This window comes from Aaosphaeria arxii (genome assembly GCF_010015735.1).
Source record: "Aaosphaeria arxii CBS 175.79 unplaced genomic scaffold BU24scaffold_4, whole genome shotgun sequence".
NCBI classification, from domain to species: domain Eukaryota; kingdom Fungi; phylum Ascomycota; class Dothideomycetes; order Pleosporales; genus Aaosphaeria; species Aaosphaeria arxii.
In genome coordinates, this window is record NW_022983477.1 from 3,700,528 (window position 1) to 3,722,842 (window position 22,315).

Sequence of the window (22,315 nt, forward strand, 5' to 3'; positions counted from 1 at the left end):
GATGCAGTACTACTTGAGTTAGATTTTGCCCTTTATATGGGACTATATGTATTGTTGATAAAGCCGTATAAGTTGACTCCCCTCGTGGCAGACACTGGTATACTAGAGAAGAACGGACTAGAAATGTCCTAGGTACGCATCAAGCTATAGCTTGAAGATCAATATTCGACCCGAAGGATACCCAAATGCAAGAGCATTTTTACAAACAGCCACTGTGCTCGTGCGATACTTAGGAGGAATCCAAAGACTCCTCTGTCCATACTTATAAACCCACTCATCCACAACGCTTAGCGGCAGTGTAGAAGCTGATTGAGACCAGAGCCTTTTACTTGGGCCCGAATAACCACGGAGCGTCCGCGTACTCTCGACACCTGCATCCCAAAGCTTCATCATCTTGTTGGACCTAGCCGCCAGCGTCTTACCATCAGGCGAGAATGCCACCGAGTTGACCCAATCTGGAAGCCCATGAAACCCCCACTGCCAACTCTCCAACTCCATGTCCCACAGCCATACAACCTTGTAAAACCCTACCGCCAACGTCTTGCCATCAGGCGAAAAGGCCACAGAGGTAACTAGGCTTGGAGTGTTCAAGAGTGTCCGGAGGTCCCTTCCTGAGCCTGCGTCCCATATTTTCACGGTTTTGTCGTCAGACCCCGATGCTACTATCTTGCCATCAGGAGAGAAGGCCACACAGTTGACCCAATCCAAATGCCCTTCAAGTGTTTGCAGTACTTTCCCTGAGCCAACGTCCCAAATCCTCACTGTCTTATCCCTTGATGTTGATGCCAGCGTCTTGCTATCTGGTGAGAAGGCTACAGAAAGAATTGCACCGGAATGGCCCTTGAGCGTCCGAAGCACTGTTCCTGAGCATACATCCCAAATCTTTACTGTCTTATCCAAAGATCCTGACGCTATGATCTTGCCATCGGAAGAGAAGGCTACGCATTTGACCCAATCTGAATGGCTCCGAAGCGTCTGCAGCGTCCTTCCTGCGCTTGTTTTCCAGAGCCTCACTCTCATGTCACGAAACCCGGACACCAGCGGCTTCCTGTCTGGCATAACGGGGACAGAGCTGGCCTGGGGGTCACAGCCCTTGACCTTATGCAAATAAGAGCTCCAGTCTCCAGTCTTGTCTAGAGGGAGGGAGAAACGTCGGACAGTAGCTTCGTTCGAGAATATCTCCTTGATTAAACTTGCCCTCGGACTGAATGCCAGGCCAGCGTAGTACAATTGAAGTGGTGCCTCCTCAATTATTGGTCGAAATGCTGCAGCAAAACGTACGGCATCCTGGATCAGAGCTTGTAGACTTAGTCGCCTTATGCTGTTGGTCCTAGTATTCAGGCTTGTCAGAAAGGTGTGCTTGATCCAATCTCGAGGCTTCGGTCTCTCCCGAACATCTGACTCTTGCTTATTCTGGCAGGTCAGCTATGAAGGTCTGGCGAAGATAGATCGATTACTTACGGAAAACATTTTATTCAACATGCGAATCATATGTACGGCATCAGATCCACAGTTGAGCAGCGTCAGTGTCTCAAGCCAATGAAGAAAGTGTTTTTGGAGGAGCGTTCCAACGTCAGAGCATTTGTTGATGTCTACATCGCTCCGCCTTAAATGATGGACCCAAAAACGGCACGCGTACTGTAGATGCGGCTGGACGTATTGATCTATGTCAAACCAGCCCAAATCCGCTATAAGAATTCCCGGATCCTGGAGATTGCACATATCGCGGTGTAGATGCTTCGACATTGATCGGACACAGTGCTCGGCCATTTCGCTATGGACAAGTCGCTCATCAATGTAGAAATCAAGCTCTGAGCATCTCCCCTGATCTAAAAGGAAGTCGCGGAAGGATGGATGGAGTAGCTGAATAGATCCTGTCTCGCTTGCTGGCACATGAAGGACCGAATGTAATCTGGCCAAAGTTTTTCTTACAACCGCACTGTCTATCCCAAGAAGTTCTGCAAGCTGATCCACTGATAATGAATCTTGCAGTATAACAATGGACCCAACAACTTGACGGAAAAGGCGACGCAGTGCTTGGATTTCTTCCTCGTTATGATTTCCATGGAAAGAGCTGGCGAGGACAGTGGTATATATCTCATCCAGCTTGCGTTCCGGAGGAAGTATGTCGCTGCCTTCTTGATTGATAAGCGAATGTAGTCGTGTCTCTACAAGCTGGCTGTCTTCATCCACGAATCGCAAGGCGGTCGCAGCCCAGATAAACAGGCCACCTGAGTTTTTTGATAGACGTGCAATAGCTGTCTCGTTGGGCCACTCGATCCCGACCCCATGTTTGCGTATGATTTGGCCAAGCTCATGTCTCAAGAACACTGAAATATCGTGCTCGATAACGGCGGGTTGAATTTCATGAAGGATGAAATCTTGGTATCTGTCTTTTCGTATTTGAGTGAAACCGTATTGGATAGGAATCTCAGGCCTGCTCGTTAAAAGGACGCGCAGCCGAGTATGTCTCAGTGACTGCACTTCTGCCAGACGTTGAAGAATGACATGAACATCATCTTGACCTGCACACTCATCAAGAGCATCAACCACAACAATATAACTTGAACTGTGCTCCTGATTCTGAATAGTTGAAATTGGATCAAACACAAGCTCTCGCCATTGGTGGGCGATAGACAGGCTTGCAATATGCCTGTGCTTTGATATGGCATCACAGACTTTGTGCCTTAGATCTGGTATGCTGTTTGCTATCTGGGACGCAATACTTGTCATGAACTTTCCTGCGTGGTTAATGTCCCCGCCTGCCCGTGAGAAGAAGAAGCTCGCGGCAAGTTGGCCCTCTTCGTGATAGTGTTCGGCAACTGTTTGCGCTATTGTGGATTTGCCAGTGCCAGCTAGACCGCTCAGCCAGAAGATGCCCGGAGAGTCTTCGTCGTCTGCCCAGTCGTGTATCTCGCGGAGGAGGTCGACGCGGGTATCAGGCAGGCATGTTGGTTCATGTTGTCGCTGATATGAGTTGAATGGCGCATCTTTGGCGACCGGCAGAGTGTCAAGCACCTCGTTCAGGGCTACTGATAATCAATTGGCGTCATCGCAGAGGCCACAGCGATATATACTAACATGATTCTTTCTTACTAGGAGCGTAATTTACGGTTCCAAGGTTGATACCAGCAAATATTTGGGCGCCATCGGTTGCAGATATTCCATGAATGTTGAGTGAGTGAGGTAAAGCATTGCCAGCCATTATAGACAGCAGCACTACTATGATGTTGTATCGCTAACACATAATCTTTTTTAACATGCGGCGAATTGTTTTTAATCCGGTTAAGAAAACGATATTCAAGGTGTTTCTCATCAAGATCATTGAAAAATGCTGCGTGAAGGCTTCCTTGGTATTGTACAGCCTCGAAGCTGACATCCTCTCAGGCTGCAGCCATCTTCCATTTACCCTAGATGAAATGATTGGATGTGCACCCTTGACTGCAGCTGCATCAGTTGCCTAGTTCTTGTTTAATACTCAATGCACCTTGTCGCCCCTTATTCACTCTCTCGTAGCTTCTGTTTTTTCGGCGTTCTGAACAAAATTGTTCTTGATGCCATGGACCCTCTCAGCATTCCTGCCTCTATAGCTGGCGTCACCATGGCTACCCTCAAGAGTGTCCAACTCCTCGTGCAGACCATCGAGAATATTAGAGAGGCTCCAGTCATTGTCTTGAGCATCAGCAATGACCTTCGGACAATCCAGCCTGTACTACAAAGTCTTGCCGGAGCAATGCAAAACAATTCTTCGCAGATCGTTCTGAATGAACAGATCCAGTTCGCTGTTAAAAATTGCAAGAAAGGATGCAACGCGTTTCAGTTGCAAGTAGAACACTGGATGAGGCGTTCTACAGGGGACAAAATGTTCTGGGTAGACAGATGGAAGGTTGCACTGTTTGGCCTCGAGCGGATCAATACATTTAAGGGCCAGTTGAGTGCCTACAAGGCCACTCTCAGCGTAGCACTCTCAACAGCGACAATGTACTTAACTCAAATCCATAAACCCAGGCTGCATCTTTCTAACATACAGCAGCATTACCACCGCCCGCCAGGAGAATCTAATGAAAGAGCTCAGGGATATGATGCTTCGGCAGAACGAAGTTGTTATCCGAGAGCAGGTCGTGCAAGCAGATGCTGAGGCAAACGAGATACAAAGCACCATAGAGCAACTTACAGTGGGTACTAGCAGTAAGTTGAGCCTCAAGGCGCAGTCGAGCGCGGAGCTTGAACATAGTAGACAGGAGGTCTTTCAGGAACTTGGACGACAACAAGACGCGAACAACATCTTGAGAGAGCTGTGTGAGGAAGCACTGTCTCAAACAGTCCATGAGCGCACAGGCCAGAAGATCAAGGGCGTCTACGCAACGAACAACAGTTCGGCTCTTGCAGGATTTATTAATACTTCTGAACAAGAGTCAAGAATTGATCAGGACATTTCGGATGTTGTTGCTGATAACTGGAGTCTTGCAGTTGCTGGGGTTGTCAAGAATATAGACTTTAAGGACTTTGCTCCGTGTGCGCCAGGCCGGAGTGGAATATGACGTTATGCTGTTCCTTCTTTTAAGTTAGTATCTGTATAAAAAGTACATTCTAGTATAGTCAGACGATATAAGTAATTGGCTAATATAGTCAGCATTTCTGTATCACATTGAGTGTTCTCTAGGTATAACGACACCATGAAGAAACAGGTCTACAGCTGAAGATCATTTAATATGTGCGAGGAGTCATAAAATATGAGCTACAATAGGTGTCTCGTTGCAGGATTTCCTTGTATCAAGACAGAGATGGCATTTATCAAACTTCTAATCTAAAAGTCCCTAGGCCAATCCGTCCATTCGTTCACTTTATTGCCATATGCGATCATGCCCTGATATGCATGAAGAAGCAGATTCCGACCCATGATGATTCTATATAAAGTTTTTCTTAGTCCGATGCGGGCCTTTCTATTCTATCGTGCATATGATAATCAAATATCAAACGGTCAGCGTACTTGACAGTTCTGTATTTTCGCACTCCAGATCGTACTAGTCACCCACCACGTCCGTGCTTTCTCCGCAAACAAACAAACAAACCCCCAATCTTCTTCTTCTTCTTCTTCTTCTTCTTCTTCTTTCCCAGTCACATAATTGAACGGGTATATATAATATGTAATTCCTTTGCTTTGTAATCAAAACCAATCATCCTAATAGGAAATACATCCGCTATGGTCCAGTGGTTAGGATTTCTGGCTTTCATGAAAGTGAAAGTTCTCAGACGGCCCGGATTCGAATTCCGGTAGCGGAAGTTTTTTGTGATTTTTACTTCTCTTTTTTTGCTATTTCTTGGCACTGGAGGAAGGAGGGTTCTGCTAAGGGTTATTCAGATGGACGTTATTTTTGTTGGAAATTGAATATTTGATACAGATGATAGCTTGGAAAGAAGATTGTGGCGAGTGTGGGGTGGGCCTAACCGCATTTTGGTTGGAGATTCACCATGGATTTGTAGTTATTATACATATGTTGTATCAGCCGCACCTACTACAGCTTTATGCACAAGCATATTTGAAGATTACATACTACTATACTTACTCACTTTTGCACCCCGGATCTACATATCATCCATATTTATGCTTAGGCACCTTTCCCAGGAGCAAAGAAACGAGAGAGACTGTCTAGTTTACATATTGACCAGTTAGTATTTCCCTCGCTGGTCGGCTTCTACTGCGTTGTTTCGTTTCGATCTTGTTGTAGTTAGCACATGAGGATATACGGGTTCGGCATAACTAATCAATCAATGCATTACATTCGGATAACGAAAAGAGGTGAGCCTGTCAATACTTACCTGTATGCATTATACTTATGCACAACGAGAGGTCGTATCCTCCATTGGGTCGGAATGATCTTAGTCACGAGGGCTCGTATTGGGGTGTTAGGTAAGGTCACGAAGGATTACATGAGGATTATATATCCCATGTTCTCCAACAGCATCAGTAGAAATTACGTCATGTTCTGTAGAACTTGAGAGAGGGTCAAAAAGTCTCATTTTCAAGAGAAAGAAATATCTGAAAGATCAGACAGAACAAATCAAACATAATGCTGTGATAACTCCAAAAGCGCGCCTGTAGTAATGAAAATCCTCCTTTGGTATCGTGCAGAAACGCTGGGCAAAGATGCAGATATGTAGAACGAGAGACCATCATGATGGAGAAAAAGAACAAAAAACAAGCAGGGGTCACACGCTCATGAAATAAAAAGCAACAAAACGAAAAAGCAAAAAACAAAGATAGCATACGTGGAAGGGTGATCAAAAGAAAACACGACAGCCATCCAACCCCGACCCGACCGACGTTCATACCAAACACCAGCCCCCCGTCCCCTCGAATCCCGGAAATCCTCGCGAAATGCGTGTAACGAAATTGTCCATGTAAATTGGAAGGTTAGGGGTTCCAACCGACCAATTGCCAGCCAGCAATGACCGTCTTTTTCGAAACGTGGGTTAACGGCGACATCTCGGAAATTCGATCGTGTTTCATTCCACGTGATCTGCACCCGCGCATGCAAATCATCAAAATGTACCAGGGATCACGCAGGCGTCCCAGCGCTGCTCCTTATCGCGCGTGATAAGGCAGGTCGTGATAACGAGGGAGAGAGAAAGAGGCCCAGAAAAAGTTGTGAAACGTGAATCTCAATCTGCTCAAGTCAGCACGCACTTCGCTCAGCGTATTCGTCGTAAGCAGAAGAATAAAAGGGGGCGCGCGTTTCCCCCTTCCGTTCGTGGACGGATTGTCAAAGTGTGGCTGGCACGTCGATAGATATCGTGGCTCAACCACGGCCCAACTACCAAAAACGCAGAACGATTGTGCACTTTCCGAAGGAATCAACTCAATCGTGCTCTGGTTCAGGAGGAAATGACATCTGAGAAGGCGCAGCACGTAGCAGGGCAATACGTACGTTACCTGGAATATCCTGGCAAGGCTAGCTCGCATCCCCAGATTCCTTTCCAATCCTGCGTACCGTACCGGCGTGCAGGTAACATAGAAGACGGCTGGTCGTTCGAGAATACTTGCTGCGCTGCGGTCCGATGGAAGCAATAATAGCAGCAGCACTGCCCATCAGTCCGTATTGATTGCCCCGGCTCCTTCGCAGACATGACATATCTGCTGTCCTCCCTTGCATTCCCTACAGCTGGTGCCATTGCAATTGTCGCACTTGGTTGAACCTGACCCATGGCAGGTCGGACACTGCATCCTGTGGTTGGCTGGTTGACTTGGCTCGCTGCTCGCTGCGGATAGATCGGAAGAGTTGGCGCAAAGTAAATGCAGAGAAGGTAGGGACGTCTTGTTCGCAGAATGTGCGTATTTTAGGCAAAGGGGAAATAAATGGTCGAGGGTGCTTTCCAAAGATTTCGGTGTTGCGACAAGAAGGAATCCTGGTTGGGTGGAAGAAAAGTAGGAAGATATATATATTTATGTCTGCCTGAGACGGGGTAATGCAGTCGTAGATGATCGATAACACAAACACGACCCCTCTCACAGGCCCGAATGTCCCCTCTTTATATATTTCGACCAACATAGGTAGACTCCTAATTAGGACTGAGAGAATAGTGAAGCGACTCAGCCACGGAGAAAAGCACGCAACGGGCCACTGGAGAGCATAGCATCCTGATTACATCGTGCCTTGTTCGCTAGAAGAGAGACAGTCGGAGATTAACTTCGGCGGCCTTTCATTGTCTCATCGCAGCATTATCCATCAAGAGCCCATTCACATGAAGAGATGGGCTTTTCTGTCCTGGTATCACCTCACAGTTGTGGCATCCAACTACACTTCAGGCTGCCCGACTGCTTCTGACGTGCACTTTTTCTAAATGTGGGCCAAAGGCCATTCAGAGACCAATGCGGGCAGTCACCTAGGGTCTCCTGACCACTGACGAGGTCGATACTGCTTCATATAGAGCTATCATCGTAAGATTCATTTGGGCTGTAGCCTGTTGCGGTTTCTCAGGGCACGGAAGGACCAGCCGGGAGAGTGACGTTGTCTGGCGGGCGAGGGTCATAGAGGGGACCCCAGTTCGCTAATCTTTCACACGACCACACTACAAGGATTGCGAAGGGAAACGTACGGATGTGATTGCTCCGGACAATTCAGGCACGCGAGGCGTAAACGTACTGGCGTGGGCCGTCTGCCGTCCGTCACCACCATGGCGGTCCTTCGAAATTCCACTCCACACGATACAGGGGCCGGCCATAGCCGTCATCGCTTCCCCTTTCCAGCGTCTTGCGAGAAATGGTAGGGTAGCTCAGCTTGATGTGTTGGAGTCTTCACAAGCCATTCGCTGAAGCTGGATCGCACGTGCGAATCAACTGCTGTCAAGAGACAATCCCCCAACCCTTCAATGTTCTTCTGCATACGACAACATTCCAAAAGGGGTAAGATCGGACAGCCGTATTTGGATGACGTAGCATAGCAGGAGCAAGCTATCGTGGATCGATACGAAGCCAACAGACACAGCACGCTCCCAGTGAACTCATCACTATAGGACGAGAGATATAATTGACCAACTCTACCTTTCATGCCAACCTGAAGAGGCAAGGTCGCACGTGGAATGCTGCAAGTTTGTTCGACTCTGAGCGCTGCGTTGCAGTGGTGGGTAGGGCTGATGTTTGATTTGATGAAACGACGTAAACCACCGTTGGAGTCAACCAACCCAGCCCAATTTGTGCGAGGACAGGCCATGCTTGACCAGCATCATCCCCACGACTCTATAAATGGACCAGATAGTGGACCTTGAGATAATCGGACAAGGCGTTATGCTGGTTCTTTCACATCTTCCAGAGTTTCTCGGATGACCCTGGAATTTGTTTCATGTTCTTTGAAACTTTCTTCGCTTTCCCCACTGTACCCACTTTCCCATGGCATGACGCATTATGCAAGAAAACAGCATCTTCCCGTGAAACTCGGATCTGGTCGAGTAAGCTGCTCATTAAGCATGGTTGTTCCCTTCTCTGTGATTCTGTTTATTCATAGTTCAAAATTCGTATTTCTCTACTCATTATACAAAAGCGCATGACTTTGATCCTTATCTTGTTACAACTTAGCTTTGGCCATTGACCACAAACTCGGTCTTTCTAAGCCGTCGGGACCGTCGTAAATGTCTCGTTCCACCACGCGCGTATTGATCTGTCGAATGTTAGCTCAACGGTGATCTCCAAGGGGAGACCTAAATGGGAAAGACCTACGAATTGCGGGCCGAGATCTGAAATCTTCTGTGCTCCTAGAAGTCGCATACAAGTCTCGGTTTCAGCTTTGAGAACTACAGCGGTGTTGTTAGCATGTATTTCATGTATATGTCAAATCGTCTCATTTATCCGGAGGGACAGTCTTCAGACTGATGGGAGAAGGGAGTAACTCACTTTCAAGAACGCGCTTTACACCTGGTGTTCCACCTGCTCCGAGCCCAAAGAGAGCAGCGCGGCCAATCCCCACACCTCGTGCCCCTAAGCAGAGTGCTTTGACTATATCTGTTCCTCGTTTGATACCTCCATCTACCCAGACCTCGATTCGGTCGAATACTTCAGGGCAATATTTCCTGATCTCCAATAGAGTATGCACGGCAGGAGGCGCGGTATCCAGTGCACGCCCACCATGATTCGAGAGAATAACTCCCTTGACTTGCGGCGCGTGTAAGCTTGCTAGATAAGCATCCTCGTGAGTTTGAATGCCCTTCAAGACAATGGGTAAGTCGGTGTGCTCCGCTAGCCAAGGGAGAGTCGTCTTCCACGTCAAATCGGCTGCTGTGCCCCAGAACAGACTTTGCCCAAGGCCCATGGGCTTCTGTCCGGTCTTTGCACCAGTACTTGGGAGATTTGCAGATATGTTTTTGCTTCGTTCGTCTTCCTCGCGCTTCCCCGGCACGGGCGCATCGAGCGTCAAACAGATGAATTTGACTGCCTTGAGCTTATTTATCCGCGCCAACATGGCCTCGCTCTTCGACCGCTCATTCTGGACATACAATTGCCATCCGAAGACCTGGCCAGGCTTTGCATCTGCCACAATCTGTTCCGGGGTCATGGATGCGTTCTGAGAGATAACATGCATGGCACCGTACTGTTCGCACGCCTGTGCAATGCCATGTTCCCCATCCGGATGTGCCAATCGAGCCATGGCGGCAGGCGACACGTAGATCGGAAGCTTGACATTATGCCCAAGGAACGAGGTCGAAGTATCACAATTGGTGCAATCGACGAACATCCGAGGCCGCAGCAGGATCTGCCTGTAAACGCGATTGTTGAAGCTCTTCGATGCCAGATCATCACTAGCGGAGTAATAGTATGCCCAAGTCTTGTGACTGATCTGTTTGGTAGCGACTTCCTCGATCTCGTCTAGGTTCAACAGGGTGTCCAAATCCACAGGTCCTTCCTGCGCCACCTCGCCTGCCTGCACAGGCGACTTCTCCTCCGTGGGCAAAGTATCTGGATTGACCGTCCCAAGCTTGTTCTCGGGCTTGAGGTTCTCCTCGAGGATACCGGGCGGGTGTATGGGGTCGTATTCGTCTGTGGCATCGGTGCCGGCGAGCTGGAGGATGACTTTCGAACCGCCAGGATGTTCCGGAATAAATTCTGTCACGTCGTACACGTTGCCGTACAACACAACCCAACAGCTCTCGGCAGTGTTGTGCTTTGCAACTGCAGTCGAAGGTTAGCAATTGAGGTGGAGCTACACCGGAAACGCAGCTACTGACCTTCTGCATAGTCAAAAACTTTAGCCATGATGTCAAGGAGTTACAATGAAACTTCCAAAGCCGAAGCTGGAATGCAAAACACTATTTCCTGTTCGTTTTGGTACAGGAATTGACGATGTTGAAGACGGAAGAACGAGGGTGGAAAGAAGCAGGAGAACCTGGGGCTGGCGAAGAAGCTATAGCCGACATCTTTGTCTCAGCAGTAGCTAGTGGCCTATGTTGGGATAAACGCTTGATTTTAGGGCAAGTCACCCGCCTTTTGCGGGGGGCATGATGGGGGTATGAAGGGCTCGGGGTGGTGCAAACCGAAGCGCATTATTGGTAGCGCGGGCCGGGTTGCTGCAATAGTGGAGCATTGACCGTCATCTGAATGGCTCCGTTGCTGGTTGGTCCAGTCGAGTTCAAGTCCATTCCGCTCCATTTATGTGACTCGTACTACTTATCACTCAAGATTGCAGTGGTATTAAGATGAATGTTGATTACAACCTGTTAAAGCACGTCTTCAAAGCTGCTTTTATTAGATAGATAGTGGCTGGTCATAAATCCTAATCTGGCGGCCTCCACGTAAAAAGTCATCTGATTATCCTAAGTCATTGCCCATAATCCGAAACGCTTTCCCCGTTGCGATTGCAAGTTTAGGGATATAATCTTGAATTAAACTATCCCGGTCCGACGCCGCGAATTAACACATTAAAAGAAGGGAAAACTGAAACAGTAAAGTCATCCAACCCTAGTATCGATGTTCTTAGGAATATCGCCATGTTTCTCCAGAGTGAATGGATGGCGCTGGCAATGCAGGCGCGTCGTCAGTCGCTGGTGCACCGTTGTCGCTGATTGGACTATACACCGGGCGATTGGGACTTCCAGGAGCTGCAGGCTGTGCGGCTTCCCCTAATGCAATTTTCTGCTCGCCTCCTTCAGCTGGAGTTGCTTTGTCAGGTTCAGCTGCTGGTGATTTGGGAGGCGTATGGCTCTCAACACCGAGAGATTGCGTTTGATTGCTCGGGCCTTGTCCCGGAGGGGGTTGGTCTGGATTCTGTTTTGCCTTTGCCGACGAGCTCGAAATTATTGGAGCAGGGGCTAGAGACGGTTGTGTCGATAGGGCTGACGTCGCAACCGGTGTAGACGCTGGCTGAGACGTCGGTACCTTTGAGGTCGCAAGTTGCTTCATCATTTCTTCCCATCGTGGGTATCTATTTGTAGTAGCTGGTGCGTTGGCCATATCACGCTGAAACGCATCAGCGGATTGGAATTGAGCCGGGGGTCGCGTCGTCGATGGCCCCGCAGGAGCGCCTCCCGGAATGGATCCTTTGCTTGAATCTGCGACTGGTGCGTTCGTTGACTGGGGCCTGGGCATCCACTGGGGCGTGAACCCGCCGTTTGCGCTATAAGGAGAAATGTAAGTTTTTGCTCTCCTTAAAAATGCATTTCTAAGATAGGGGTACTTCGAGACGTAGGCAATATACTCGGTTGGAGACAAGGGGGATTGTGCGTACATTGGATTTTGAGCAGACCCTGCTGGATAAGTCGGTGCATGCGCATTCGTTGCTGCTGTTTTCACTTGGCGATTATCCTTGGGCAAAGGAGCTGGCGCCCCCAATGGAGTGTTTCCAGGCGGCTGATGGTACTGTTGATGATAAGGATAAGATGGAGGTGGTCTAGCATTACTAGATGGCGGTGGTTGCTGAAATGGATATGGGGGCAGAGGCTGTCCGGGTCGCGCATACTGCTCAATGCCTTGGAGCGGTGGCTGCGTGGATGTTGATGGTTTCCAATTGTTCGAAGCCTGCGGCGGGATATACTGATGGAAATGTACCGGCTGCTGGTACTGTTGTGGTTGTGGCGCCGGGGGGTATCCCGAATAACCATAATGAGGAGCCGATGCGCGATGGTCATATACCACGTTGGGCTGATGTGCTACGGGGGAGTGCGGATTCTTGCGAGTATCTGGCGAATAATTGTAGCTGGTTGATGGCCTGTATGATGGCTCACCCTTCGGCTTGTATTGGTAAGCCTTCTCACCTGGTCTCGTTTGTATTGGTGTCCTGGGTGGCATGGCAATGGGCGCCGCCTTGAGCGGGTATTGCATTGGATATGACGCTGGATATGATTGCCGTGCGATGTACGCAACAGGTGCTGGAGGCGGCTTGACAGTATCAAGGAAGTTGCTCTTTGAATTGTGCTTCGGTTTTGCAAGATCCTCGGTGTACTGCGGCCTAGCCTCAGTGGACGTCTTCCCAAGGTAGTGCCACAGTTGATTGGGTTTGCCCAAGTCTACTTTAGCGACCTTTTGCGTTACTTCTGGAGCCGTGTGGAACTCCGCCCATTTCTGTTCCAAGTTGGGGTCCTGGAAGGCATCACCTATTTGCGGAACACCGTCCGTCCTGTTAGTAATGGCCAAAGAAGCGTCGTTCTCCTTCAAATGCTCAGGTAGAGGCTTAGCATTCGCAGAGGGTTTAGGTCGCTCCGAATCAACCGGGTCCAGGGCAAGGAGATATTTCCACTCGATTTCCACACGATCCCTACGACGACATCAGCACCATAAGCTCATGGCATTTTAAAATTTGACTTACCCATCCGGAAGCACCTCAACAAGCACAGTAGCTTCTCCCGGTCGGTTCTCAATGACCTGCCCTCCATAGATCTGGTACAGTTCAGCGTCGACATACTGGAACTGTACCACATCCTTGGGTTTCAAATTTCTTGCGTAATTCATAATGAACTTGTCGTTATCAAGCGTGTCGGAGGTAACCTTCTTGGCATTCCTCTTCTTCGGACGATGGAAGCGACACCTGAAGTCGTACCCGTCATAGAAATACTCGGTTCCCTCTTCGTCAAAAGTTGGCATTGGGCCCAAATCCACTTGTACGCCCGCGGCTGCTGCACAAGTAGCGTGGAAGGCACGCGTGCACTTCTTCTGAGAGCACTGGAAGACAGCTCCACGCTTAGAGCGGCAGTAGTTGCACTTGAGATCTAAGCGATCTTTGCCAATGTTGGCAACGTTGCACACTTTCTCGTTAGGCTTTGAAGTAATAAAGGTTTCCGGTGTATAGTCCGCGCACAGTCTATGTGCTTGCAGCCCGTTGTCAGTCTGCAGTAGCTCGTCGTAGTCAACGTCATTGGGACACAGACAACAAGGCTGGCCACGGCCGGGAACCTTGATGCGGATTCGAATACGTCTAACCTTCTTTGCTTTGGGTGCCTCCTTTGGTTCCTCGTTGGCTCGTTTCCTCTTATTGCCAGGTTTGCGGCCCGGCTTGCCCTTCGCTTTCCCAGCAACACTTGGTGGAGGGCTAGGCAGATGATCGGGTACATCATCCTCGTCGTCAGTCTCTTCGTAGTATTCTGGAGTCGGCTCGCCTCTCAACTTGCGTTCGATCTCGTTGACATCCACCCAGACACTATCAGATTCGCACTCGCATTTCTTAGCGATCCTTCCGTAGCTGAGCCAAGATTCATTGGCGAAATTGACAGACTCGGCACAATTATAGCCAATGTTGTATCCTGAGTGGTAGCCGTACGGATAAGTGATGACAAATTCTCCTTCGTAATGGACCAAACGATTGACTTTAATGTTGAACTGTCTCTCAAGTTGCTGAGGCGAGATGAGATATGTTTTGTGTCGAAGGAATTGTGAGCAGTTCTTCGCATCTCGGGGCCATATACTTTTCATGGCAGCCTCAAATCGTCGAGCGTCCTCTTGCGAGATGCTGTACCACTGTTTAGGTGCGCCGAAGTGGATGTAGTTAATGCTGTAGAGATCTACATCCTCAAGATGCCATGCGAAAGTAGCCTTCCACATTCCTAGATAAAGATAGGCAGTATTGACACCTGGAACCTTGGTACCAAGGACATCTAGAAGGTTGGGAAGCTTAGCTACGTTCCAACTTGTTGTTTCGTCGTTGAATAGAGAGCCTGGCATATCCGCTCCATACATCGGTTGGCCGTAGTTGATGGTCCTCCAGTAGTTTTCTTCGAGTTCCTTGCATCGCTCGACCGAATACTCGTCAAGACCGGCAAGATGGTAATCGAAGTTCTCGAACGCCTTCTCATCAATATAATCAGACAGAACATTACGATTATTCATCCTGCGTGAAGCAGTTGATCTTGGCTGGCGACCCTTTGGCTTGGTAGGTGTCGAGGCCTCCGGTTCCTCCTTCTTGACGCGGGTTCGAGATGATCTTTTCTCCTTCTCCGGTTCATCTTTACCAGGAGATTTTGGGGTTGGAGGTACCTCGATAGCATCTTCGTCATCGGCATTGTCGTCTTTCTCTACCTTGATTGGTCGGCGGCGTGGTCGTCCAGGTTTGCGCTTTGGTGGTGGAGTGGAGTTGTCAGCGGGCGGTGCCGAGGCCTGAGCTCTGGTAGATCGTGTGCGAGTAGGTGCGGCGGCCTCTGCGGCAGCTTTCCGTCGCTCGCCTCGCTTCGCAGGTGGCTGATGATGAGGCTCAAGAGTCAAGTTCTTCCACTCTGGAAGATTATATGACCGCTGTTTTTCAATATTTGCCTGAGTATAGATGCCGTGTTGGCCAGCAAATTCTTGCATGATCGGATTTTTGACCTTGATTGACTTGACCGACTCAGAGAGATCGGGAAGAGATTGGCGCCTGCATTAAACAGATGAGCCTGCTGTAACACATCGTTCTACAGAGTTGCAGGGTCCTTACCATTCTTTCGGCGGAATGACCTTGACGATGCCGGATTTCATTCCATACTTATCGACTTTATCAACGAACCTCTTGAAATCTCGAAACTGTTCCATTGTCTGCGCAAGCGCAGGGTCAGCGATCAATATTTCCTGACTTATGGGTTCCCTCTCCCTGCATCGTGAGGAATTTCCCGGCTAGTGCAGGGAATTCGCTGCAGGGCGGCGCAACCTACCGGCTTGAACACTGGTATTTTCCCACCCTCGAAATAGTGATCTGGCTCAATTTCTCCAAATTCTTCGTCGCTATCCAGCTCTGAGAGCTCTGATGATAGTCTCTCATCCCTCTTGTCCAAGTCTTCGCTCGTGGGCGGCGTAAGTGCGGGCTTCGAGTTCGTGGGATCGTCGAGGGGGTTATTCGCTGGCTCCACAGAGGGGAGCACAGCTACCGGGTCCTCCATACTGAAGGAGGCTTCTCGCAGCGTCGTTGCGGTCGTTGTAGTAGGTGTTGCGCACGAGGGGATCTAGCAGGTCGCTCGAGAGAGGTCCGAGAGTAGCATCCGCCCTTCCTCGCCACGGCGACGTCGACGGAAGAATACAGCAGCACCACAGGCTCCTAGTCGCGGCGCATGCGTTTTGAAGTGTAAATAAAGGTTCTCGCACAAATAAAGAGGCCGTTGAATGAGGACGAGAGGCCTGGAATGTCCAGGAGAGCACGTTCAGGTAGGGGAGGTTCGAGCGTGCCAAGGATGGCGCTAAATCCTAATCGATCGCTCGAACGTTAGTGGCCTGACATGCCGGGGCGGGAGAGGAAACGGTGGTCGAGGACGCAATTTATTGATCCTGTATTTCTCCCTTAAGAAAGGCCGGGAGGTTGTCTGTTTAATGTGAGTTGGATCGCTAGCATCTTGCGGAACTCAAAACAGCATATATTTTGCGCCAATATGCTCATTGGACCAATTTTGGAGACATTCAGTTGTGTTCGCACTATGCACGTCATCAGAAGCCACATTTAGATCTGCCAACTTATATCTTATCAGATCATCTGTCCACCCTTCATCCCCAACTTTGCCAGTGAAAAGTCCACGCCTTCATCTCGTTATCATTCAAACTAAACTCGCAGATTGATGTACTTATTCTTTTGTCTTGGAAATGCCACGAACATGGGGGTTGCCCAGCTCCGGCGTTTCCAAACATCTAAACAGATGAAACCTCAATGAAGTCACTTTAGCCTGCCGGCGCAAAAAGCTTCTTTAGAACAACACAAGATATGTCAATAAGTTTAACCTAAACAAGCCTTGACTACTGCTGAGTTGTGTTGACCTGACTTGCGTTCGCAGATGTCGTGCTACGACGATTGCCACCGACATCATCTCAGCGCAACGCACCCAACATGCACCAAGCCATCATTTTGATTTCGTTGTAACCAACTTTAGAGCATAGAAAATATACTGAGGATGTTGTGCGCTTGCGTTGAACAATAGATCAAGCATACTTTGGCACTGTTGGTCGACATCTCCATGGCCACTCACCATCCGAACAGCACACACTCCGACGAACTCCCCACAATCAAAAAACCTCACAAAAACAGCTCATAGAAAACACTCGCCCGGTATCCAAGAGCAACAGAAATACCGATGCAGTGCGTTGCTTTCAAGCCCTGCCACCACGCCACTGCGTTGACGCAGACCGCCACGTTCCTCCGATCTACGTACGTACCCTCTCCACAACTCAAACCCCCCTCGGTTATCTGACCGAGCGAGCGACACGACCACCCACCCGCACCCGCAACCAATCCTCCGGATCGACCTGCAGGAACGAGCGGGCGAGCGAACGCCGGGGCCAACGCTTTTCTTTCGTCATCGGGCGAAGCTATGAGATGCCTGTGCCCATCTCCGCTGCAGCGGCCCTTTAGATGTGCAGTGTTGTATGCGTGTACCCAGGCCCGAACCCCTGAGTGCTCCGGTGCTCTACCGGCGCCGTGGATAAAAGGCCGCAGCCGTGAGGCCAGGGAGAGAGTGGGCTGGAAAACGTTGTTCCTGACTACAGGCTAGCGTTGATGCATGACGGGAGCTAACACTGGGCAGCGTTGAGAGACGCAGCCTGCGCGACGCCTGTCGGGTGCCGGAGGTCGATTCGACGGAAGGTGACTACTTTATCGATACGAGATGGTCACGCCTGGTCGACTGTGGATCAGCCGGAGGTCACGGCGATGAGCTTCAAGTTGAAGCAGTAGAGATGCGATCACGAAACATGAGAAGAGGATGCGAGAGATTGTTGATACAAGCCATTTACTTTTTTTATTCCAGCCGTATCCCCAGTAGCCATGCTGCCATTTCCCATCCCAAGGAACCCAAGGCTCCAATGCTATGCAGAAAAAGAAGTTACATCAGGCTGTACAAAGAAATTGGTCCCCCAGTATTTGTTATGCCTTTGTTCAGTTTTAAATCCAGATGCTGTATGCGGTGGAAGTGGGACGTAGAAAGAAATCTACAAAAGTGCCCCACTGACGAAGCCATCTTTACTGAAGCTAATGCAGTGATGACGGTCTCGAAATTACTGAGACTCGCCGCCGCCGCTAGCAGCTCCTCCACGTCCTCCCCGGAAGCCACCTCCCCGGCCTCCACGGAACTCACCGCGACCACGGCCTCGTCCGCGACCACGTCCACCATCACCTCGTGGACCGCCTCGGCCCCGGAAGGAACCATGGCGCTCGCCCTGGAAACCACCTCGTCCCCTTCCACCGCGGTGGTGGGTGACCTCTGAGAATCCGTCGTTGGCGGGCGCGGGAGCAGTAGCTGCTGCTGCTTCAGGGGCGTCGTCAGCCCAGCTCTGAACGCTGCTGACCTGGGCTGGGGCAGCAGGGTTCTCAGTCTCCGTTGGATCACGGGGAACTATCTCGAATGATTCTGCCAATGGATCATCCGAGGACGAAGGCTGCTTGTCCCATTGCTCTGCTGCTGCGGCATTTGCAGCTCCAGTGTCGATGCTGGCCGCTGGAGGAGCACTGGTGGTATCGGCCTCAGCACCTCCGCTGAGAGGAGCAGCAGTGGTGTCGACCTCTGTCAATCCCGCGTTAGCAACAGTGGGGTCGGTTGAAGAGGCGAGTGGGTCTTCGGAACCAGCAGCTGCAACGCTGTCGACCCAGGCTTCCTCAGCAGCGAACGGAGCCTCATCTAATGCAGCCTGCTTGACTTGGCTGTCTGTTCAATTGTCAGTCACAATATGCTGTAATTGAGCAATTGTTATACGCACATGTGACATCGAGGATGACACCTTCTGTGGATGGGACGTTGTCCGAAGTGCCATCAATAAGCTTCTCGACAGCAGCAACAGCTGCAGCATCACCTCCATAAACCTGCAACAGAGCACCCTCGAAAGCTTTTGTGAGTTCAGAGTCATCGTCTGGAATTTGGCGTCGAGCAGCCGCGGCCCTCAAGAAACGAGACAATGTGAGGGCCTTCTCCTTGAACGCCTTCTTTGACTCGATCTCAGCTTCAGCCTTGAAGGTTGCTCGCAGCTTCTCCAACTCAGATACGTGCGATTGTTGCAGAAGCTCCTTCTCCTGCGAGATCTTCTGCTGGTATTCCTGGTCGAACTTCTTGTACTGTGCGAGCTGCTCCTCGAGTTGGGCAAGCTGGGATTGGAGGATGGGCTTCTTCTGGGCTTGCGCTTTCTGGTCGGCGTTGATCTTGCGGGAAGCGACGAGTTCTTCGAGCGACACTCCGGCGTTGGCCTCCAATATCGAGTCGACCTTCTGCATCAAGTTCTGAAGGAAAGTATGTCAGTCTAGCTACGATATTGTGATCTCGTCTGCGCTTACCAGCTTCTTGTTAACATTTCGGATGTTCCTTTAGATTCGCACATTAGTAGGAGGCTCGTAACTAGGAACGAAGAACATTGGGTATCACTGACTTCTGAAGCTCCTTGATGTAGGCATGCTCTCCGTCGCTGCCATTGACTTTCCCAGCAGGGTTGGAAGACTCTGCTCCAGCCTCAGAACCGGTCTTCTCGAGGATGGGAATGGCTGTAGCAGCAGCTTCAGCCTTGGCCTTCTTCTTGCGAGCGGTCTTCGACTCTCCCGGCGCAGATGCCTGGGTATTCGGAACGGGTTCGGTGGTCATGTTTAGAAGTGTTGTAAGGTCTTGAGCGAAGATTTTCGGTATATAGTTACGCGTAATGCGCGATGTAAGATCGTGATATGAAGAATGAGGTTGTTGGTATTATTCAGTGAGGTTGAACAGGATTGGAAGCTGGTCGTGTTTCCTCGTCCCTCTCCGCGCCCATGATGCCCGCCAAGACCCTAGCGTCTCCGCACGGTCGCGTGGAAGCTTTTGGAACTCATAGAATAGTCTCCGATTCCAGTACGTTTATTGACAACGAACATTTATTAGATGTTATAGTCTGATCTTTATGGTTATATATTATTCTTATCCGCCGTTTTTTTATATTTTAATGGATATAATCCAGGGCAATTTCATTTATTTTTCGAGAGGACTATATCAAGAACCCCTCTTGATCGGAGATTCGAAAAACGTGTGGATGGAACCACTCCGGCTCACTTTACTGGCCATGCACGAGACCTTATATATTACCACTTACATTGTAATGTAGCGAATTTGGAGCATGTTATTTTAATGTATCCAATCTGATTGCTTCGGAGTCTTTCACAGAGCTTCTACAATGATTGACTTTCTAGTTTGCTACAAGTTTTGGGTTCTGTTTCCTTGCATGTAAGTACGTAGATAATTAGTGACGCAAGTGTGTATTGCAACATATAGCACAAACAAGCTTCAAATGACCAGCATATAACACAGGTTGAAATAAAAACAATTGTAGGATGTAGGTTATAATTTTCAGCTAGACATCCTGCTCCTACTCTGCTGCCGCAACAAGCACTATTAAAGGGACGTAAGAATGATGACATTGGAAACTTGACCGTCTTCACGAGCCTGGGGCGTAACATGTCAACATCAATGTCAAACATGAAACATTGCCCCTGAACAATGGTTGAATTTGTTGAGAGCTGTGACATCTCGACATCGTCCCCGTTGTGATGTGATGTTGGAGGCGTGAGCGTGCAGCAATGTACAGGTATAATTTCTAAAGGGAGGAACCCCGATGCGTAAGGGCCCTGGGAGGTAAAACGTGAATGTACGGATATCTTTGGTATAACGTTATGAAACGAGTTCTTGGGTGACATTTGGTAATTGTGCATGTGATCCTCCCAGGACACGAACATGACACCAACTGAAGCCTAGTCGACTGGCATCATGGAGGCATTGTAACCTTGTACTAACGAGGCATTTTTCTTTTATCTTTGAGACAGATTTTGATGCTGGAAGACGAACAATGCAATGCGTGCATATCTACCTACCTACATATGCCTTAAGGTATATACATACATACATAGTGATCACATGCACAGAGTGCGGGTTCCCAAAAAGAGGAATAGTAATTAGGATGATGGTGTGTTGACTGTGGCGAAGCGACAATACAGCTCCCTGTATGGAGGGTTACTTTGGGCATATGGAGATGTCCCCATACGTCCACGCAGTATGCGTGTGAAACGTAAACATCTAAGATGGGGAGGTGGAGTAGTTCGGAGCATCGGTAGGTCTTTTAGCGCCGCGACGATTTTGATAAGGGATCTGCGAGAACCGAACACGCCTAGTAACCGTGTGGCTGATGGTTCAGAGAAGTGGTGTGAAGAGGTCACATGCCAGACCTGAAAACAACACTAGGTGCAAGCCTTGGATGCGCATTTATTGCCATGTGAGTGCAAGAGTGAGTGTCGCGTGATTTTGTGTATGAAGCGCGCAGGGATGACAAGGAGGGAGCGCATGATTCCGATAGCGATGGAGTAAGTCGACCAAACGGAACAAGTTGCAACGACGCAGAGTTGAGCGATGTAGTGAGTTTGTATGGCTAATGTATAGGAAACGCGTAGTTTTGTGATTTTGAGAGGTAGTGAAACCTCCAATCCAAATAGAGAGACGGTAAGACGTGTGTTTCCATATTAGGCGAAGGCGAGCAAAGACGGTAATACATGACTAGGTCGAGTTTATACAACAGTTACGTGACCAGCTTGCTTACTTACTAGGTAAGTAGAATTAGTTTTGGATTCAGAGATAGTTGTGAGATAGGAACAAGAATATCTGTGTGTAGTCTCCGTACTCCGGAGAGGTGGATGGAAAGATTAGAGACATGGTATCTATTTCTATGTAAGCTCAGCATGTGGCATGGTGGAGGTGAGCATGCCTGCAGCATGTCCTCCTCCTCCTGGTGAATGCAGCGTTTGTCAGCTCAGAGCTACATTTACATCTTACGCGTATGGAGGAAGTCTAAGTTGTCTAGATGCTCGGTCATGTTTGGAGCATAGGGTGTTGATAATGGTGGTGTGGTATGAAGGTGCTGGATATGGACGGGTGGGTGTGGTGATGATGAATACAGAGAGAGAGCAGTGAGGAGAGGAGAGCGGGTGGGGACGTCGACGAGAGGGTGGGATTGGCTGGACTGCCTGGATTGGCTGGATTGGCTGGATCGTCCGTGGATGAGCATGGTGAAGTGATTCGATCTGTCGCTCCCACGCTAATCTCTTTCGGTATAGCGTAGTTCCTGCGCCTGCCAACCCAGCCATATTGATGTATTAGGCCGAGACGTAATAAATGCAAGTGCGCCCGCCCCCGTGACCATCGCTCCTTCTTCGACCATCCCTCTCATGTCACGAGAAATCGCGCCCTCTTCTACGTTGCTTAAAGGAAACCCAAAATCTATCGCCTTGCGCTTTTCTTTCAGACTGAAATCTGACCAGGTAAGCTCTACTTCCTTATTGCTACCATCTTGATGCTTTTTGCTACATCTTTCTTCTCCCCCTTTGCCTGGTTGTTCTCCTCTTCGCGTGAGGGCCTCTCTGCTGACCTCGGAACCTAGCTCCACTGTTTGTCGTCACGG

The 22,315-nt window shown here is 49.4% G+C and overlaps 6 protein-coding genes and 1 non-coding gene across 7 annotated transcripts; 2 read left to right on the forward strand and 5 right to left on the reverse strand.

The window, feature by feature from the left end:
* Nucleotides 1–144: 144 nt before the first annotated feature.
* BU24DRAFT_481180 (uncharacterized protein) lies at nt 145–3,305 on the reverse strand (the record flags this gene model as incomplete). The annotated part of the gene is made up of 3 exons (XM_033533156.1): nt 3,082–3,305; nt 1,469–3,032; nt 145–1,330 (listed from the first exon to the last, which is right to left on the reverse strand). The coding sequence occupies exons 1-3, from the start codon at nt 3,203–3,205 to the stop codon at nt 145–147; spliced, it is 2,874 nt and encodes a 957-aa protein (XP_033384892.1). The 5' UTR covers nt 3,206–3,305.
* Nucleotides 3,306–3,532: 227 nt separating this feature from the next.
* Nucleotides 3,533–4,542, forward strand: BU24DRAFT_422914 (uncharacterized protein; the record flags this gene model as incomplete). Its single annotated transcript, XM_033528105.1, has 2 exons — nt 3,533–3,981; nt 4,034–4,542. The coding sequence occupies exons 1-2, from the start codon at nt 3,560–3,562 to the stop codon at nt 4,539–4,541; spliced, it is 930 nt and encodes a 309-aa protein (XP_033384893.1). The 5' UTR covers nt 3,533–3,559.
* Nucleotides 4,543–5,197: 655 nt separating this feature from the next.
* BU24DRAFT_t41 lies at nt 5,198–5,283 on the forward strand. Its single transcript has one exon. It is a non-coding gene; the product is annotated as a tRNA-Glu (tRNA).
* Nucleotides 5,284–8,756: 3,473 nt separating this feature from the next.
* On the reverse strand, nt 8,757–11,002 carry BU24DRAFT_422915 (uncharacterized protein). Its single transcript, XM_033528106.1, has 4 exons — nt 10,717–11,002; nt 9,389–10,660; nt 9,215–9,288; nt 8,757–9,155 (listed from the first exon to the last, which is right to left on the reverse strand). The coding sequence occupies exons 1-4, from the start codon at nt 10,742–10,744 to the stop codon at nt 9,063–9,065; spliced, it is 1,467 nt and encodes a 488-aa protein (XP_033384894.1). The 5' UTR covers nt 10,745–11,002; the 3' UTR covers nt 8,757–9,062.
* Nucleotides 11,003–11,203: 201 nt separating this feature from the next.
* Nucleotides 11,204–16,153, reverse strand: BU24DRAFT_422916 (uncharacterized protein). Its single transcript, XM_033528107.1, has 5 exons — nt 15,598–16,153; nt 15,384–15,481; nt 13,290–15,323; nt 12,213–13,238; nt 11,204–12,101 (listed from the first exon to the last, which is right to left on the reverse strand). The coding sequence occupies exons 1-5, from the start codon at nt 15,820–15,822 to the stop codon at nt 11,462–11,464; spliced, it is 4,023 nt and encodes a 1,340-aa protein (XP_033384895.1). The 5' UTR covers nt 15,823–16,153; the 3' UTR covers nt 11,204–11,461.
* Nucleotides 16,154–17,630: 1,477 nt separating this feature from the next.
* On the reverse strand, nt 17,631–19,614 carry BU24DRAFT_422917 (uncharacterized protein). Its single transcript, XM_033528108.1, has 4 exons — nt 19,277–19,614; nt 19,185–19,212; nt 18,617–19,130; nt 17,631–18,564 (listed from the first exon to the last, which is right to left on the reverse strand). Exons 1-4 carry the CDS (start codon nt 19,483–19,485, stop codon nt 17,918–17,920), a joined length of 1,398 nt encoding a protein of 465 aa, XP_033384896.1. The 5' UTR covers nt 19,486–19,614; the 3' UTR covers nt 17,631–17,917.
* A 393-nt stretch (nt 19,615–20,007) lies between these two features.
* BU24DRAFT_204720 (uncharacterized protein) lies at nt 20,008–20,730 on the reverse strand. Its single transcript, XM_033521862.1, has one exon. It carries the CDS (start codon nt 20,601–20,603, stop codon nt 20,040–20,042), a length of 564 nt encoding a protein of 187 aa, XP_033384897.1. The 5' UTR covers nt 20,604–20,730; the 3' UTR covers nt 20,008–20,039.
* Between the last annotated feature and the right edge of the window lie 1,585 nt (nt 20,731–22,315).

Excerpts from the sequence above, each read along its gene's own strand:
- BU24DRAFT_422915 (XM_033528106.1), bottom strand. The coding sequence starts at position 10,744 with ATGGCTAAAGTTTTTGACTATGCAGAAG. Across the intron at positions 10,661-10,716 it reads AGTTTTTGACTATGCAGAAG|TTGCAAAGCACAACACTGCC; the intron begins GTCAGTAGCTGC and ends CTTCGACTGCAG. Across the intron at positions 9,289-9,388 it reads TGTAAAGCGCGTTCTTGAAA|TTCTCAAAGCTGAAACCGAG; the intron begins GTGAGTTACTCC and ends ACACCGCTGTAG.
- BU24DRAFT_422916 (XM_033528107.1), bottom strand. The coding sequence starts at position 15,822 with ATGGAGGACCCGGTAGCTGTGCTCCCCTCTGTGGAGCCAGCGAATAAC. Across the intron at positions 15,324-15,383 it reads GTCATTCCGCCGAAAGAATG|GCGCCAATCTCTTCCCGATC; the intron begins GTAAGGACCCTG and ends TGTTTAATGCAG. Across the intron at positions 13,239-13,289 it reads GTTGAGGTGCTTCCGGATGG|GGATCGTGTGGAAATCGAGT; the intron begins GTAAGTCAAATT and ends ATGTCGTCGTAG.
- BU24DRAFT_204720 (XM_033521862.1), bottom strand. The coding sequence starts at position 20,603 with ATGTTCGTGTCCTGGGAGGATCACATGCACAATTACCAAATGTCACCC.
- BU24DRAFT_422917 (XM_033528108.1), bottom strand. The coding sequence starts at position 19,485 with ATGACCACCGAACCCGTTCCGAATACCCAGGCATCTGCGCCGGGAGAG. Across the intron at positions 19,213-19,276 it reads TACATCAAGGAGCTTCAGAA|GAACATCCGAAATGTTAACA; the intron begins GTCAGTGATACC and ends GCGAATCTAAAG. Across the intron at positions 18,565-18,616 it reads TGTCATCCTCGATGTCACAT|ACAGCCAAGTCAAGCAGGCT; the intron begins GTGCGTATAACA and ends ACAATTGAACAG.